General features: G+C 34.7%; 1 protein-coding gene across 7 annotated transcripts; it reads right to left on the minus strand.

Annotated features, from left to right (window-relative positions):
- Window positions 1-207: 207 nt before the first annotated feature.
- On the minus strand, window positions 208-19,888 carry LOC111598134 (eukaryotic translation initiation factor 4 gamma 3). Of its 7 annotated transcripts, XM_030225869.1 has the most exons (18): window positions 19,704-19,888; window positions 19,045-19,121; window positions 18,792-18,987; window positions 16,795-17,634; window positions 14,328-14,978; window positions 14,045-14,267; window positions 13,422-13,539; window positions 13,294-13,349; window positions 6,458-8,832; window positions 5,712-5,946; window positions 5,480-5,643; window positions 5,210-5,400; window positions 1,457-1,749; window positions 1,172-1,395; window positions 952-1,098; window positions 615-837; window positions 444-545; window positions 208-382 (listed from the first exon to the last, which is right to left on the minus strand). In XM_030225869.1, the coding sequence occupies exons 3-18, from the start codon at window positions 18,858-18,860 to the stop codon at window positions 321-323; spliced, it is 5,973 nt and encodes a 1,990-aa protein (XP_030081729.1). In that variant the 5' UTR covers window positions 18,861-18,987; window positions 19,045-19,121; window positions 19,704-19,888; the 3' UTR covers window positions 208-320. The 7 variants fall into 7 exon arrangements, with proteins under 7 accessions (XP_030081729.1, XP_023168995.2, XP_023168986.2 ...); XM_023313227.2 differs by lacking the exons at window positions 208-382; window positions 444-545; window positions 615-837; ... (1 more) ...; window positions 1,172-1,395; window positions 1,457-1,749 and adding exons at window positions 3,668-3,842; window positions 3,904-4,005; window positions 4,075-4,297; window positions 4,412-4,558; window positions 4,632-4,855 and having other exon boundaries at window positions 4,917-5,400; window positions 14,099-14,267; XM_023313218.2 differs by lacking the exons at window positions 208-382; window positions 444-545; window positions 615-837; ... (1 more) ...; window positions 1,172-1,395; window positions 1,457-1,749 and adding exons at window positions 3,668-3,842; window positions 3,904-4,005; window positions 4,075-4,297; window positions 4,412-4,558; window positions 4,632-4,855 and having other exon boundaries at window positions 4,917-5,400; window positions 5,712-5,937.
- Window positions 19,889-20,067: the final 179 nt, after the last annotated feature.

A 20,067-nucleotide genomic window follows, 5' to 3' on the forward strand; every position in this document is an offset into this window, starting at 1 on the left:
TATATATATATATATATATATATATATATATATATATATATATATATATATATATATATATATATATATATATATATATATATATACTCCGTCCGTGTAAAATCGCGTAGTTTATATGCATTCATCCACATATTGTAATAGAATATATATTTTCTCTGGTTCCTCCGCCCGAACTTCACACTTCATTCTTATATATGAAAGTATATATTTCTCATTTTTCTGCAAAGTTTACTTTGTTTTGCTGTTTTATTAAATAGTGTTTTTGCTTTGCCCTAAAACTCGCTGTCTGTCAGTTTTACGAGTATATATATATTGATACATTAATTGGCTTCATCGTTGAATAAGTTGTTTAAAAATGGATTCACACTCTTCACAGCCACACCTGTATACGAAAACAAATAATTGTAAATGATTTAATTTAATTTCATTGATATAATAATTACCTTTGCCAGCTGAATGATCTTTTGAATCGCGCCATTTATAAAGCGACTCTTTGTTTATGACAAAGGTATCGTACAGTTCACCAAACAGTTCGCTTAACAGCCCTGAACAAAAAAATAAAAAGATTACATATATATTTTTGAAAATCTAAATGAAATTATCTTGTGTCACACCTCGAGGCTGCTCCAAGCTATGAACAAACAGCTGTACTCCGTAAAGGCACTCGAGCTGAAGATCTTCATTGGTACCAATATAACACTGAAAAACTGGTATGCAAAATTTTTGAAAGACTTCCGGCTCAAGCTTATAGCTATTATCCTTGTAAACAATTGCAAATTTGCTTAAAGTTTCTGCCAATCCTCTAATAAACAGCTTATCGGCCACAACAATATTGCCCTGTATTTTATTTCAATCAAAGTTAAAAAGAAAAACAAGTAAGAATGTTGAAGTCGGACGTGCTCGTTCAGCAAGCATGTGTTCGTGAACTATTATGCGAATTTGGAAACTTACATTGCAATAATCAATAATGCAATCGGCAGCGGAGCCTTCTTTAAGCAACTGCTCAATATGATCTATCACATTTTTGACGTGTGTTTCGTGGGAATCGCGTTCATCAATCACTGGCATCTTCTTTACATTTTCCACATATTCCAATTTCTATATAAGTTATTAGAAATTGATCATTTGTAACGCACAGACATTTGTCTTCTATAAAAGAAGCCCAACTTACATTATTTTCAATAAAGTCATTAACCTCATTGTCGGGCATAAAATCTGACCATCGCATGTTAAATTTTTTCCATATGTTGTGTGTGTAGCTCGGTCCCACTTCTCTTGTAGAATAGAGCAAGAAAGATTTAAGGAACATTTTACCCATGCTCAATTGGCTGCTGTCTAGCAGATTTTTGTTCCACAAATCAGTTATCACCAAATGTTTCTTGACTATTAATGGACCTACACACAAAATGCAAAAAACATGTATTTAATATACAAATTTAATAAAAAATATACAAACCAATAAATTGATGAATATACAGCCATAATTCTGGAACATCAAAATATAAATCGCTAGCACACTTGAAAAACTCGTGGTATGCCAGTTTAAAATGTTCCACAGAAATGTAGTTCTGCTGTATTAGTTGGGTAATTTTGTTTGCCAGATATCTTCTGTTTTGTTTGTCCACCTCCGATAAATGCAAATAATTAGTTAGTATATAATATAAAAATCCACACCGTTGCGCTTCTGGTATCCGCTGTATGCATTCAGCAATTGTAACTTCAGCTTCGAAAATATCAGCCAAAACAGATTTAAATAGTTTTATATATTTATATATTTACATATATAACTATATGTATACATAAATTTATATAAAATAGTTTAAATCAAATAAAACAAAACAATTTAGTAAAATAGGCTGTAGGATAAAATAAACATATTTTTATTAGAAAATATTAGAAAATAAAACGAATATATAATAATATATGTATATATATATTTCTATACATATATTTATATATAGTAACTGTAAAGAAATTAGCCAACCATTGCCGGAACACGCGTCTACTGAGAGATGAAGTGCAAAACCAAAAACAAAACCAAAATAAGAAGAAAACGAAAAAGAGGAAGAAAAATAAAAAATAATGATGGATTGACATTTAAGAGTTTAACAATAATTAAAAATATATAAAAGCAAACAACAAATAAAATTATAAATTGATGATGAAAGAGAAACTGAGTTTAAAAAACGAAAAAAATCGAAAATTCAACCCACCTTGAAATTACATATTTGTTATATACCTGTTAAAATATTATTAAAAATCAATTTATGATAAATTAAATTGCTGCAAATAAAGCATTTTTAACCTAGAATCTGTGATTGAAGTATCATTTGTTTTAGTCGGGTCTCAAATCTTACTCAAAATATTTAGCACACAATAGTTGCGCAAGTTGTTTTTTTATACCCTGATCCCATTGAAATTGAGAAATCAGGGTATAATGGTTGTAACATGCAGGAGGCGTATGTATAAATTATATCTTGTACGTCTCAAGAGCTAGTGCCTCCAAATTTAGTATTTAGTTTTATGCATATTTTATGCAAATTGGATTTTTGTTGGATTTTGGACGCCTGGTCCAAAATTCCCCAAAATCTTAAAATGGAAGTTCAGTTGGAAATAGCGCCAATAAGTGATTGCATTTCTACGAAACCTATAGAATATTTAGACAAATTCAAATGCGTGTATTCTTTTCTATTCAAAAAACATTTTAACATTTTTACCGGTGATAATGGGCTTCTTTGTTTTCTGTAAAGTTCGATGCCGCTATCTTAACTCAGATGTGTACATTCCCCTATATCGACCCTCTATGCACAGCATAGCTCAATTTAAGCCTGTACCGCCGTAGGCCTGTTAAGGCTGAAGTCCTAGAATACTGCATCCGTCAGCTCATGTGCAATCGATCGAAAAATTCCATTACATTTTGGTATAACCAATAGTATATCATTTACCAATCCAAAAAAAAAATGGTTGTGAAAAAAGGTGTTTTGTGATTTGTTTGTTTGTTCACCTTTAAAAACATTATATTTAAAACGGATTAATAATTCCTTTTTTAAGTTACAAATAGATTGATCATCTCTTAGAGATACAAATATAAACGATTAGGCAATTAGGTCTATAAAATTTTGCAAGATTACTTTTATACTTGGTTGGATTAAATTTTGTATTAAAATTGTTTTTTTTTATTTTGTTTGTTGTTTTCATTTGACATACAATTTTCAAAACATACAAAATGAGGCAACATGATTCGTTCCATTTCAGAGTGTGTGTTTGTGTGTGTGGAAGCGACTTTAAATATTTTTGTAGATGCTGCCAATATCCGCAACAATTATACTGCGTCCACAATGTAATATAACATTTTATAGTAAATAAATATTATATAACTATAAATTTCCTTCAGGTTAGCTTTTATTTTTATAGTACATTCATACACAGTAATTTACATGCATATATATATATATATATATATATATATATATATATATATATATATATATATATATATATATATATATATATATATATATATATATATATATATATATATATATACTCCGTCCGTGTAAAATCGCGTAGTTTATATGCATTCATCCACATATTGTAATAGAATATATATTTTCTCTGGTTCCTCCGCCCGAACTTCACACTTCATTCTTATATATGAAAGTATATATTTCTCATTTTTCTGCAAAGTTTACTTTGTTTTGCTGTTTTATTAAATAGTGTTTTTGCTTTGCCCTAAAACTCGCTGTCTGTCAGTTTTACGAGTATATATATATTGATACATTAATTGGCTTCATCGTTGAATAAGTTGTTTAAAAATGGATTCACACTCTTCACAGCCACACCTGTATACGAAAACAAATAATTGTAAATGATTTAATTTAATTTCATTGATATAATAATTACCTTTGCCAGCTGAATGATCTTTTGAATCGCGCCATTTATAAAGCGACTCTTTGTTTATGACAAAGGTATCGTACAGTTCACCAAACAGTTCGCTTAACAGCCCTGAACAAAAAAATAAAAAGATTACATATATATTTTTGAAAATCTAAATGAAATTATCTTGTGTCACACCTCGAGGCTGCTCCAAGCTATGAACAAACAGCTGTACTCCGTAAAGGCACTCGAGCTGAAGATCTTCATTGGTACCAATATAACACTGAAAAACTGGTATGCAAAATTTTTGAAAGACTTCCGGCTCAAGCTTATAGCTATTATCCTTGTAAACAATTGCAAATTTGCTTAAAGTTTCTGCCAATCCTCTAATAAACAGCTTATCGGCCACAACAATATTGCCCTGTATTTTATTTCAATCAAAGTTAAAAAGAAAAACAAGTAAGAATGTTGAAGTCGGACGTGCTCGTTCAGCAAGCATGTGTTCGTGAACTATTATGCGAATTTGGAAACTTACATTGCAATAATCAATAATGCAATCGGCAGCGGAGCCTTCTTTAAGCAACTGCTCAATATGATCTATCACATTTTTGACGTGTGTTTCGTGGGAATCGCGTTCATCAATCACTGGCATCTTCTTTACATTTTCCACATATTCCAATTTCTATATAAGTTATTAGAAATTGATCATTTGTAACGCACAGACATTTGTCTTCTATAAAAGAAGCCCAACTTACATTATTTTCAATAAAGTCATTAACCTCATTGTCGGGCATAAAATCTGACCATCGCATGTTAAATTTTTTCCATATGTTGTGTGTGTAGCTCGGTCCCACTTCTCTTGTAGAATAGAGCAAGAAAGATTTAAGGAACATTTTACCCATGCTCAATTGGCTGCTGTCTAGCAGATTTTTGTTCCACAAATCAGTTATCACCAAATGTTTCTTGACTATTAATGGACCTACACACAAAATGCAAAAAACATGTATTTAATATACAAATTTAATAAAAAATATACAAACCAATAAATTGATGAATATACAGCCATAATTCTGGAACATCAAAATATAAATCGCTAGCACACTTGAAAAACTCGTGGTATGCCAGTTTAAAATGTTCCACAGAAATGTAGTTCTGCTGTATTAGTTGGGTAATTTTGTTTGCCAGATATCTTCTGTTTTGTTTGTCCACCTCCGATAAATGCAAATAATTAGTTAGTATATAATATAAAAATCCACACCGTTGCGCTTCTGGTATCCGCTGTATGCATTCAGCAATTGTAACTTCAGCTTCGAAAATATCAGCCAAAACAGATTTAAATAGTTTTACATCACTGTCGTTTGGTTCAGTGAATGTAGCAGGCGGCGGGGAAACACCTTTAGCTGTTGACGGAGATGCAGAGATACTAGTGGAGGTTGAGGCACTTGATAAATGCGGCTGTTGCTGCTGCTGATCGATGCCCCTGTATATGCCGCCCGAACCGCTTAACGAAGAAGATCCTAGAGACTGTGAAGTAAATGAGAATTTAATATCGGATCAGAAGAATATGAATATATATATATATATATATATAGAAGGTACCTACCTTGTTGGAAAGTCTGCTTGGGGGTGGCGCTGATTGAGTATACTTTGACTGACTAGCAGACTTTTGCATTGAAGAGCTCATGACACGATTCTGCGGATTTTGTACAACGCGCGATGACGAATTCTCTCGCGAGCCTTGCGATGAACCAGTTCGCGAATGCATGCCTAAAACAACAAATAACATTCATCTATATAAATTGAACTATTGATTATAGTTTATGCTATATACACACCACGATCATTATAACGATCCCGCTCAGTGGAACCTTTGTTATATGAACCTTTATTTCTGGGACCACCACTACGATCTCGATCCGAGCTACCTAGCGATGAAAGCGCGGCAAATGAATTTGAAGGTGTTGTCGTTGGCGTTGTCGACGATTGTCTGTTGCCATTGTTATTCCAGTTAATGAACTGATAAGCTCCGCCCATCTTTTTAATATCCAAATTTTGATTCAGCTGAAAAGTCTGTAAATATGAGTTTAAGTAAACCAAATAGAAGTGCTCTAGTCTATACTGCTCGACTAGCAGATACCCTGAACCCTGTGAAAAGCTAATATTCCAATTAATCTCCTTTTTTACAACTATGTATTTAGTGAACACATGCACATTTTGTGCACGCGTTTACTGCATACTTTACAGCGTACAGCAGCTGCGCTTAGCCTGCAATATAGACTAAACTTTGAGAGCCTAATTCTTGAATAACTTTTAAAAAAAAATTGGGTTGGGATGAGTTATGGAAAAGAAAAGTGATACTTGAACTGCGTATAGTATAAGCGACTATATATTTATAATTTCAAGTCCAGCTTTTGCGCATAGCGAAAGGGCGACGTTCATACGGACGGACATATGAACATAATTAGATGGGGCTGCCACGCGCCTTCCGAGTTTTACTTACATTTTGACACAGCCATTTTTACCTAAATTCGCATTTTCAACAGGTTCTAGGCTATAAAATGTAAAAAGAATTCGTACTAACCAAACCCTCTAGCTTGTTACTATCCACAGCTTGGGAGCGACTGCCTTTGCTAGTCTGAACATGCCACGTAGTGTCATCATTATTTCCATTCGAATGATTGCTGCCGATATTGCTGCCACTGCCGCCGCCACCGCCGCTGCTGCCACCGCCGCTGTTTGATTGTTGATGCCGCATATTGGCAACACCATCGCCGCCGCGTTGACTATGACTGCCGCCATAGCCGCCAGCTGAGCGGGCATCACCGAAACGTGCATCACGTTTGCCGGAACCACCACTACCACCACCACCATTGGGACTGGATGTTGATGTTGTTGCTGATAATGAACTGCTATAGTTCATATATTGTGCCGATAGCTGTTCATTTTTAGCCTCCTTTTCAATCTGTCCCATTGTCTTCGGCGCCTCATTCCGTGTCGATTGCCATTTGTTTTTGCGCAAATCAATAACGTCCTGAAGCATAAAACGCACTCGGGAGCTGACTTTGGCGCTATCCTTATCAGTTTTTGATGCAATCGATTGCATTCTGCCTATTGACTTTTCAAGAGAATAACATCGACTTGACTCCTTGGCATTAATTGGCGTCTGTTCAAATTTGGCTCCAACTGTTGTCAGCAGCTTGCATAGGCATTCGAGCATATCTTCCGAATTCGGATTAAGCAACGTATCAATGCAAGAGTATATAATCTTTCCAGTTAACATTGAAATTTTAAAGAGTTCACCAATGAAACGCACAGTACCTCCGGAACGACGACGTATCTTGCGTTCCTCCTCTTCGAGCAGAGCTTCCAGTTCAGCCTTTTCATTGGGATCATTACATTTTTTGATCTTTTCAACTATCGGTTGTAGTTTTTTCTCTTTGGCCGCGCCTTGCGAGACATTTTGTGTGAATTCCTTTTCTGTTTTATCGAGTAGCGCATTACGGAAATGCTGTAAATTCGATTTTGTGCCACTTTCCATGCGTACATCACGCGCCTTCACTTCACTTATCAGACGATGGCACAGTCTGGCATATGATACGGAGAAATTTGGTTCATCGATAGCTTTCTCAAAGACAAGTACAATCACCTCATTCATTTTATCTGGTGTATCGATTTTCAGTTTAATTATCTCCTCAACCAACGTATCGAATCTCTCCGGCGTTAATTTATTCAAAATTCCACGCACCTTACGCACAAGTTCATCTTTTTCATGTGTTGATTTCATATTATCGGAGCTATTGTTACTGCTGCTCGACTCCTGCTGCTGGTGTTTATTATTTTGTAGACGCGGTCGCCAGGCATTTTCCGTTTCATTCAGCTTAACATCTTGATTAAGCGATAGATTAACATGGATCATACCTTTCATACTACTACGACCACCTCCACCGCCTTGTACACCGGACATTGAAACTTGTTTTCCAGCAAAATTGTTACCAATCGATTCACTATTTCGATTGCCACCAATCGTGCCAACCATCGATTGAACACGCTTATTACTATTATTGTTATTGTTATTATTATTGCGCATAAACATAGGCATTAGATTTGGATGCGGCAATATCGAGACATTCTTCACTTCCGGTTGTATACGTGAAGCCTTCGCTTCTCGCAACTGCAACAATTGCTCGCGATCGTATTGCTTCTTGCCACCGGGATTACTTGGCGACCATTGACCTTCATTGTAGTTAATCAACGATGTGGCAATTTCCGTAGTATCCATGGCAGCATTACAGACGATAGCTTCTTTTTGTTCAGTACCCGAAGGTGCTTCCGTCTCTTTTGAGTCTGCTGCTTTTTCTATGTCCGCATCCTTAGTATCCGTTACTGTTTCTAAGCTGTGAGTTAATATCGTTTCCGTTAATGTTTCACTTTTTCCACTTTCTTCTTTAACATTTTCGACAATTGTTGTGTCTTCCAAGTTTTGCTGTTGGGCACGATCAGTCTCATCGGGTGTGCTTTCATGTGAGCTAGTTACTACAGGGCCAACATTATGTTGTCCCTCCTCCCTTTCCATCTGGCTAAAAGCTACATTTTCGCTTAAATTAGTTGGGAGACTTGACTCAGTTATATACATGCTAGTTACGTTGTCGGCCAATATAGAAACTTCACTTGCTGAGTTACTGTTCGAACTCAACTCGACATTTTCTGGCGTTGAGTCCACTTCGACTGCAGTAAAGGTGAGTCCTTTTTCGTTGTTATGTTGCTGGACTGTTTCTGCTGCGACTATGTCAACAATTGGCTCAGTTGTGTTTGCCATAAACTGTAAATGTGATTCCTGTTGCTGCTGTAGCTGGGACTGTTGTTGTTGTTGTTGTGCAACACAGTCTGACTGTAAGTGTTGATTTGGCTCGTTCGCAATTTTAACGCACGTTTTCGCTGCAACATCATCCACTTTGACTTTAAATAAAATTCACAAAAAGGAAATTAGTACAAATTTTAAAAATATGTTTTACCAATACAATGTAACTATATAATTTATATGCCAAAACTACAACTGAATTATAAAAATATTTCCGTTCATTTTGACAGTTATTTATTAGTTAAGATTAGAGAGGAGCGATTTCAATCCAATCGACTTCTAAGTCTATCAAATCATATATTATGTATATAAAATTGTCATGAAAATCACGATTGGATTATCTCACTAGATACCCTGGATCCTGCGCAGAGCTGCTGTCCAATTATTGAACGCTTCCCTTATACATATATAACAAACAATACATGCGCACACATACATAAGCACATTATCCACTTACTACAAATGTATAATGGTTAATTAATTAATAAAAAGCCTTAGTTTCAAATGGAAATTACAATTATAGATCTGATATAACAATATGCATACTTAATGGGGTCTGCCACTCTTCATTCTCCACGAGTCTTATCGGGTTCTATCTTTTAATAAAATTGTCTAGAATACTTTTATATTGAGTTGTGGCGAGTTGCTATATAGGCATGAAATTCTTATATTTTTTCGTTTTTATTTTTTTTTTCTAATAAAAACTATATAAATTTCGCCACGTTGATATAAGTGTGTATATTTGCTATCACATGTATGTGTATGTATATGTATATGTATATACACACATAAACATACACACTTATAAACCTATACATCTAATATATATTAGACATATCAATATATGATGCCTGACTATGATATTTGTTATCCCATTATTTTGGATCACAGATGAGATAATTAACATACGGTAGGATGATAGGTCTTTTTACGACAAAACTATGTTTATGAAACACAGTGAAAAGTAAAAAGTAAAAAGTAAATGTATTTTCATGTTCTACTGTTAGAGCAAAAGATGTACTAATTAACCGTTAAGTTGAATGATAGTTTGCACACGTTTTTCGTTTCTTTTAAGTACGTAAATAGTAGCATATGTTTTTTCTTTTTTGTGCATGTATATATGTGTGTGTATGCTGCTTAACGAATTGTCGCGTTGTTGCTTAGCACTATAGATAGAAACACAAATAATATCGGATCGCACCAACACAAACCAAACGATCGCATCCAACAGCGAACGGTTAGCGGACCGGCCGCGGTTTAAGCAACAAGCAGCGAAGGCCGCAACTGAAATACTCTGCATGCGTCGAGGGAAGCAGAAAGACGGCACTCGAGACAACGGGAACTAGCACTAGCACCAACGCCAGCGCCAGCGCCAGCGTCAGCAGCAGCAGCAGCAGCAACCTCAACAGAGAACAACCTTATAAACATGTTAGAGTAATAGAAAAAGCAAAAGTCAAAATTTATGCATACACTCTCACTTTAGCGGACCCGTGCAAGCAGCCAAGCAGATGGCATAGATGCATGTACGTATACGAAATTACGCGTTCACAAACACATGCTCACCCATACTCACAGAGGCAGATAGACACATATACACACACATTAACAATTCAGGCCAAAAACCACGTGTTTGTGTGCGCCGATAAAGTTGAATATATTTAATGAACCAACCACCCAATGATGTGATTGCTCACATTCTTCAGTATTAAACAAGTATGAAAGCTCTAGTCGGGATGCCCACTAGGAGATACCCTGATCCCAGTCTTCCTGCGTTTTTTATATTTTCAATAGTTTGTATAGAGTATTAAAAAATTTCTACTAATTTCAAAATTAAAAAAAAGGAAAAAATTTCTTTACTAACAGCTGATAATTCAAGCAGAATTCAATCGCATTTTCGATTCTTCACATAGAAAAGAATACACGCATTTGAATGTACATGTATGTGTATAAAAGGAATGCGTACGCTTGGCGCTGCTTGCCACGTGCTTTTGCAACTTTGGCCGAACGTTTTGTTTAATAACTACTGTTGTATTTAATGAATTTCAATGGATTTTTAGCATATAATCTCCACATTTTATAACACTTTAATAAAAATGCATAATAATAATTAATATACATTAAATTAAATACATACATTTAATAATTGCATTTTGTTCATATCAACGATAACAATAAAATAACACTGAGATAGACGCGTTCGCACATACGGAAAGACGGACATGGCTCAATCGAATCGGCTCATCGTCAAAAATATATATACTCTATGTGGTCTGCCACGCCTCCTCTTACCTGTTGCATACATTTGCAAAACCATTATAATATCAAGTATACGCCTTGGAAAATAATTGGAATATTCTTCTTCTCCCTGATTTCGTCTGCCGAGAGACGAGAATTTAAAGCATGTCGGAGGAAAATCCTTTCATATTTTCGTAATTCTTTTCCTTAAAGGGAAATTTTTGATAACGTGAATGCGGCTAATCCTTGGAGCTATTAGTGTTTAATACCTGACTAAATATGGCTTTTTATTTGATATATTTAAAGATCGCTCAATGGTTGTGTGAGATTCTCTTAAAAAATCCCAACTTCAGTATATCTATCGATTGCAAATTTAAGTTTAAGTTCTGAAACCAATTCAGATGAGCCAAAATTAAGTAAAATTCTGATATATTATTGCACATTAGTTTATCTGCTATGTTAACATCACTGTATTGAAAGTATCGAATTAATACTCCTGGTTTTACTGCTACTTTAAATGCTTGAAACAGCTATTTAAGTGCCGAGATTACTGTCCATTAATATCTTCAAAGAACTTTCATTTGCCTTTCTACGGAACTTGCAAATATATATATATTATATTATATAATCTATTGTGTGTAAGTCCAAATCAGACAGAACAAGAAAGTTCTAGTCGGGGGCCCGACTAGGAGATACCCTGATCCCAGTCCTTTGAGCGTTTTTTTAATTTTTCTGTAGTTTGTATAGAGTATTAAAAAAATACAAATAAAAACTGACATTACCACACCAAGATTCGAACCCACACTTTATACGCAAGGCGCATCAACTCCACCAAAACCGCCACTTCATAATTAAAAAATAAATAAAACAATAAAAAATGTCTCGTCGTCGCGAGGATTGAACCCGAGATAAACGAGACGAGCGCCACCATGCAGCCACTGCACTGCTTACTCAAACAGTTGCAAATTTGAAGTTAAGTAGCAGCTAATAATTCAGCACAATTCAATCGCAATTTCGATTCTTCGAATAGAAAAGAATACACGCATTTGAATGAATGTGTGCACACATAAATTTTCAGCACATGATCTACATATCCTATTGGCTTGGTAGAGTTGCGAACGCTTTCACATAATGGCCCTATTTCTAATTGAACTTATATTTTAAGAATTTGGGAGATTTTGGAGCAGGTATCCAAAATAAAACAAAAATCAAAATTGCATAAAATATACATAAAACTAAACACAAAATTTAGAGGCTCTAGCTCTTAAGACGTCCGAGATATAATTTATTAATTGCATTTCAATTATGTTTTTACTCGATAACAATTAAATGCGAATATTTATCGAATATTTGAAACAAATTCAATAAACTCGATATGCGCGTGCTATACACGGACCTACGAAAAATTTCAAGCCTCTAGCTCATAGATGCTGAGATCGACTCGTTCACACATACGGACAGACAGACAGACGAACAGGGCTCAATCGACATGGCTTGTCGTCTTGATTAAGAATACATATACTTTATGGGGTCTGCCATGCCTCCGTCTGCCTGTTACATACATTTGCACAAAACCATTATACCCTGATTTCCCATTTTCAATTGGATCAGGGTATAAAAAAAGTATCTAGTTAAATGGGTTTTCTGGTTTTCTATTTTGATAAATTATTTAATGATTAAGTTAATTCATTAAAAATTTAATGTACTAGAAAGTATTTCGCCAAAATTTATGATAACATGTAGATTGTGAACTTATACTACATACTACAATACTACATACGTTTTGTGGAGGATCTTAACTGTAACTCACATGCCAAATTTGAAAGTTCCAGGTATAAAACTGTGGAAGATACAGTCTTATCCTATTTTAAACCCTATGTTAAGCATTTCAACTTTCTAGCGGTTTCAATAATAACGACATATCAGACATAGTTTTTCTGGGAAAATATCAACACTATATCGGACGAGAATATAAATTCTACTGCTGCTTACTGAAAGCTTACTTTGATTCTAAACTGTCGGTAAATAAAAACTAATAAGAGTAAACTGGTATTGCCAATAACAAATAACACAAACAGAAGGCAATTCACACAACAAAAGTTCACCCATTTATTCAACTTTCAGGTCATTACATTTTAAATTGTCATTGAATATTTATTCTCAATGGCTTTAAAGTTAATCTTAATGATCAAGCTTTTCAAAAATCAAAGTCCAATAAAAAAAAGTAAGACGATGGCTCAAATGTTACAATGGCAATACTGAATATAACCCAAGGACGTGTGGAATATACTATCCCAATATGTATAATATATATGACTACTTACATGAAGAAAAACTAGACGAGGATTCCGGCGCATCTTTCGGGGAGACTATGGGAATTCTGAAAATAAAAATTCAACAATTTGATTGTAGCAAAACAGACAACAACTTTGTCCTCATTTATGAAACTTACTTTTTACTCTTGTTTTTCTGGGAAGTCGGCAATATTTCTACAGATGGAGCATCAGACATAGCTGAGACCACAGGTGTCTGTCCCACTATTATATCCTGGCGTTGAGAGGGAGTTTGATCTGAAAGAGTATGTAATTCGAATTAGAACAGGATTGCTCCAGTTGAGTTTGCTCGACTAGTGTGAGTATGCAAACAATTTTAAGTTATTAATACCTACAACGAATGCGACAATACTAAAACCCAAGATTGATCAGGATGAAAGCTAGAAACTAATATATGTAATGTAAGCATTGTAAATGAACGAATATATTAAAAATGTAGAACGCTCTTTGTCTGTGTATTAATCACAGGATCTTCTCTAGCTTTCTTAGTTTTCAAATTCTAATCCAAATCTAATTTCAAATCTAATTCAAATCCAACCTAAAATATAAATCGATTAATAAATCGAATGAATTATCGAAATCTTCATATGTATCTGAAATTTCTTATTATTAGCCGAGGCCAACGTGTTCATAGTTCAGTTGAAGAAGCAGCAAGCTTTTTGCAGACTTTTCATACACTTAAAAGAGCGAGGTGCAGGGTAACAGGATATACAAATTTACAATTCGATTTTATAAATTTTACCTAATTTGTACTGCATACTAGCCCTCGGATCTGGGCCTTGGATTAATACATTACTTGGGGGTAAACAGATGCCACCAGCGTCTGGCTGGGAAATACACAATGAGACATCTGGTTGCACGACGACAGCTGCTGTCGTTAATGTAGCAGCAGGAGTAGCATGTGCAATAGCAGCAACAGAAGCAGATCCAGCCTCCTGATAGTCACTCTCCGTACTCGCATTACTCTATATGAATGAATTGTATTATATATTTATATTAATCTCTATTTACAAAATATTTCTTACCTTATCCATTTCATCGAGTATATTCTTTTTTGTTGTGGGATCGATAATCTGTAAACGATGCTGATGTCGACGCCTATTTGGTGGTGGCACTTGGACTGGTTGTGGCGCCACATTGGCTGACATAACGCTGACCATGGGCGGCACACCGACATTTACACCCACACCCACTTGACCACTCGCCGTTCCACCGACACCAATAACTGTATTAGCGCCTGGCTGTACAGCACCTGTTAGCAATTGTAATTGAGATGGTGTCGCACCACCGGGACCAGCCAGCGGTCCATTGGGTCCACCGGGCTGCACAGATTGCATTGTATTGCCTAAGTTAACGCTCGTGTTAACCGCAACACCGCTGCGTGAATGTGGCGGTGGTTGCTGTTGTGGCAATGTGGAAAGATATGGATAGGGATAATAGGGTATAGGCGTGTGCGTAAATTGTAAATGCGGCGCCGGATAAGCTGGTTGTCGTTGACTATATTGTGGATACTGTTGCAATACCATATTTGAATATATCGGTGGCATATGGACATGGGGGCGTGCTCCACCCCCAGCTCCGTTGCCACGTGGCGCATTTGATGCTGGCTGTGGTCCACGATAAATTTGTTGATTTGAACGACTGTTTCCAGAACTGTTGTTGCCCGTCGACACATACTGTAAAATGTATTCAATAGCTTTAGTTGTTACAGTTCTGAATAATTTTAAATTGTTCAGTGTTTCTCGAACCCAAAAAACCTACCCTAGACGGGCATTCAACATCTGATCAGTTTTACTCTTGTTTATTTTCATAAATTCATTATGCAAATTACATTGATCACATATATCATATAGACTCTATTCCAACTAGATAACATTTCTTTCTTATATATGTAACTTGGGGTATGTCAGAGAGAACTAGCCAGACCTATATTCCACATGTATCCTAGAGTGAAAGCGAAAACCACGACAATACAATACGTGGTCCACTATAGACATAGAACAGAACACCAAAATACTCTTTTTTAACTTTGCAAACAATTATAAAAGGTCAAATTGTACTTCCCAATTGGTGTTTTTCGATTTGCCCCTCATATACAACATTTTGTAGCTCTTTCTGACGTAAATGTCAACTGTGACATTAATAATTTGAAGTTCATTTTTATAGGTCAACATTTTATAATTCATTTATCTATATATTCAACCTGTCGAAACACTTGACAGATTAAGTGTAATTTTTAACTGGATGAAATATATATAAGAGTTAGAAATTAAGACGTTGTACCGACTGTATAATACAATCTAAATGCTGTCAGCTTCACTACATTTTAAGATAGAGCTTCATCCAGTCACGCCCTCAAAACACACACATATATATCAAATAGTTTGGTACATTGATGATGAAGGTCAGCAGTAACTCAGGAATCGAACTTTTATGTTTCTAGCCCTACTTAAGAATAAATGAACTTGCACTTTAAGTAGTACCATGACTTTCTGACACACCTGATTTGGTATTTCACGATTTGCCCCTAGTGGGCGGAAAAAATCTTTACACCCGGTATCTGCTTTTAATAGATAGACTGACAGAACACGGATACTGCAGAAAACCGATATACTCATTTCACTTCGGGAATGAGTATAACCAAATAAGAAAGTTCTAGTCGGGGTTCCCAACTAGCAGATACCTGATCCCAGTCCTATCTGCGTTTTTTAATAATACTTTGTATCAAGTATCCCATGACTCGGCGCTTACAAGCGCCGCCTCTAATAGCATCGCCACTGTACTGCTTGGACAATTTAATCACACTTTCGATTCTTGGAATAGTAAATATGGAAACGTAAATATGTACACGGAAAGGGATAGATCGACTCAGCTGATGATCCTGCTCAAAAATAAATACTTTACTTTATTACACCCACACACTCATATACAACCACACATACACACACATACACGGACGCATGCATGCATAAGCCCATGCTGCAGTATGGATTTTACTATGGGATGTCTAGATGGCCTTTCTTATGGAAACTCATGCCATAATTGTAGTATCTATTTGCCAAAGTACAAATTTTTATTATTTGCAATTTTTTTTGTTAAGTAAAGGGGAAGGGGGAGGTATCCCAACTCCACAACATACAAAGTCTCTGTTGTTAGTAGAGGAAGCTGCGCAGTAAATCTGAAGTCTCCAAATTTTCAGTATTCAATCTACGCCAAAGTATCAAAGCCAAAGTATGCATTTTTATAAATAAATGGAATGAGTTGGGGATATAAAAGAGTATACATTTCAAAATGCAAATCTCTAGCTTAGGAGATTTACTAGATCGCTGCGCGATCTGAAGGACAGAAGGACCTGACTAGAGCGATTCAGCTCGTCGTCCTGATCAAAAATATATATATATTTTATGGGGCTTGCCTCCCTCTGCCTGTCACATACATTTTCAGAAAATCATTATACTTTGGACATAAAAAGGAAGTTGTAGAGTTGCCTACCTCTTGGGCTGTTTGTTGAAAATTACTGTTCGATAGCAGATTATTGTTTTTATAGTCGTATTTTCTATTATCGATACAACTGACGTTAATACCGACGCCGACGCTAACACCAACAGTACCCAACAGATTCTTGTCATGCATATAGGCAGATGGATTATTCGATGAGCCGAGTGTTAGGCCATGAGAATTGGCCAGAGTAATGATGCTTTGGTTGCTGCCATTAATATTGTTGATGTTGTTACTGCCACTATTATTGCTATTGCTGCCCACAGCAGCAACAGTTGTTAGTTGTTGTTGTTGCTGTTGTTGACTGTTATTTGGACCAACTTGACTCGACTTGGATATATCCGATAGTAGGCGACAATTTGTTTCGATGATTCCATTATTGCCCCCGCAAGTAGCAGCAGCAGCAGCACGATGTCCCGTTAGATTATAAATGGCGGCTGTATTCAAATCTTGCTGAATTGTTGTTGAATTCAAATTCAATTGACAATTGTTAACCGCCATTATATTTCCGCCGCTACAGATAACTGTTGTCGATTGCTGTTGCTGTGTATTAACAGATGTTAATGGCCTGTTAACAACATTTGCATAGCTTTGCTGGTGTTGATGTGACTGTTGTTGCAGATGTGTTTGATGTACCATGTGAGCGGAAGCTTGTTGAGCATTTGTGGTTGTTGCAGTGGTTTTTAATATGGAAACAACATTGTAAGCCTTGTTTATCTGAAATTGTGGCTGTGATGTACTATGTTGTTGCTGCTGTTGCTGTGACTGTTGCTGCTGCTTTGTAACAGGCACTTGCGTTGCGTACTTTTTAGTCTTTTTATTTGCCGGCAATATCTACAACAAATTTAAGTAGCGCCCACAAAAATCATTCGATATTTAAAATATATATATATATATATATATATATATATATATATATATATATATATATATATATATATATATATATATATATATATATATATATATATATATATATATATATATATATATTGCGACAAAAATCGAAAATCCAACGAATCGAGTAACTAAATAAAAACTCAATGTATAAAAACTAAACGAAATAATCACTATGACACAAAAAAGTGGGACATGTAAATAGAAATCAAAGTAAAAGAGTTTTTACATCCTATATATATATATATATATATATATATATATATATATATATATATATATATATATATACACATGCTACTGTCATTTTCATCAAGCTAATCATATAAATTTGTATTCGCGCATTCATAACAATGGAAGAGTCGCACTATACTCTATTCATATTTAGCATAGAGCATAGCATCCCAACCTATTGATATATTATTGGGAATGGATTTATCGTTCTGGCTTTAGTCGAATCTTTAAATTTTTCTGGTGTCTTTGTATTATTTTATTAAAAATTCACAACTTTTCTACAAAATTTAGCGTGCAACATCGATTTTTCAACGATGTTCTCCTATTTACATACTGAAGGAATACCATCCTAATTTGGAACTCAAGCTATTCATTAGTCCTTCATGTTAACAAACAAGTAGAGAAAAAGAAAATTATTTTAAAAATCAAACACAATTAATATTCTTAACTTAACTGATTACTTATTGTTATAAAAATAAAATACCCTATGTCAGCATTTGGAGCATTGCAACCAGAAAAACCAATGTTCCGGATAAATGTACTCTGATGCTTGCATACTGAGTCCTGCTGACCAATGTTATTGTTATAAGCAAATTATCGCTTAGTAAAGAAAAGAGTTAAGTAATAATACAAATAATTTTCTCGTTGTGAAAGCGATTTTAAGCCAATTATTTTCAAAGTTTCAGCTTTTAAGCTGAGTGTGAATATATATATATATATATATATATATATATATATATATATATATATATATATATATATATATATATATATATATATATATATATATATATATATATATATATATTTAAATAATAATAATATAAATGAGAGAAAATATAATTAAAATAGGAACATACCATATTTTGGGGCTGCATGGCTTTAGCAATATCGGCTTGTGTTGCTAGTGTTGGAGCAGCTGGTTGCATTACGAATGGAGCAATCCGTTTGTTAATCGGAAGTCGTCAAACGGTTTGCTTACCGTTTTATTGGCGATTTCCGGGATGACTTTAGACTCCCGTTAGCAATCTGTCACACAACCATTTGATTATTATGCTGTGAATGATAACAATAATAATTATTATTATTAATGTTGATGCTAATGCCTCTTACCTGCAAATATGTTGGTGCTATTATATAGAAAAAAATTCGGCGAGACAATTCTGATAATTTCGGAACAACTACTCGGCCTGGAAATAATAAAGTTAAATACACTTCTTTTTTATAGTCAACAAACTAATTATTTTTTACATTTAAATATTGTATGTTCAAATTGCATTCAAAAAATTATTTTTATATTGCTTTTATACTGTTTATGTATTTCGCATTTATTACATTTCAAAATTAATTAACAGTTATTAAGGCTCTGTATTTTCATTAACTGTTTTATCATGCTTTTTACCTACATATTTGCCGACGTTGCGACGTTGGCGCACATGCGACCGACAGATGAGCGCGAAGTGAGAGTGAGGGGGGTGAGAGTGAGATAGAGAGATTAACTGAACAACTCTCGAACGATGGGAACACACAAAGAAAATGGAATAGTTAAAAAATCGCTATGTTCACATAATTTCTTTATTTTGTGAACTAGCGTTGTACTAAGAGTTAAACGATTGGAGAAACACAAATTTTCAGAGTTCCACGTAGTATTTGCATTATGGTTAAAGTTTAATATGTAATGAGAGCGCAACGTCAACTAATTGCATTGTGGTAAAAAATGTCATCATGTAATTTTACTTTACGTCCGTTCTCGTTCGCAAAATGTATTTTACCTGGAGCATTCGTCACTAGTATATTCAACCAATTATATACAATAGTAAAACCAGTTCTCGCACTTTTTATGTAAACTTGCACAGTAGTAAACTAAGTTATACTTGTCTTTCTTTATGTTTATTGCCAAAAACAAATTTTCTATCAATTTCATTCCACATGCAATGTGCTGCCTAGGAATGGTGACATCGTATCAATATATAAATCGATATATCGATATATACTGAGATCCTAGCATGGTTGATCACTTTACTTATCGATATTTGCTGTCGGACAATATTTTCATGTAGGAGTATCTGTAAGAATTTTTAATATATGAATATTAATATATAATTTAATTTACATATGCATAAATTGTAAGACACA

This window comes from Drosophila hydei, unplaced genomic scaffold, assembly GCF_003285905.1.
Source record: "Drosophila hydei strain 15085-1641.00,03,60 unplaced genomic scaffold, DhydRS2 tig00008145-arrow-arrow-pilon, whole genome shotgun sequence".
Lineage (NCBI taxonomy): Eukaryota > Metazoa > Arthropoda > Insecta > Diptera > Drosophilidae > Drosophila > Drosophila hydei.

Bases quoted from the DNA above. Each gene is read 5' to 3' on its own strand.
- LOC111598134 (XM_030225869.1), bottom strand. From the start codon at position 18,860: ATGCAACCAGCTGCTCCAACACTAGCAACACAAGCCGATATTGCTAAA. The intron at 8,833-13,293 runs GTAAGTAGTCAT...TTTTATTTAAAG, and splicing joins CTCGTCTAGTTTTTCTTCAT to TCAAAGTGGATGATGTTGCA. The intron at 546-614 runs GTGTGACACAAG...TTTTTTGTTCAG, and splicing joins TAGCTTGGAGCAGCCTCGAG to GGCTGTTAAGCGAACTGTTT.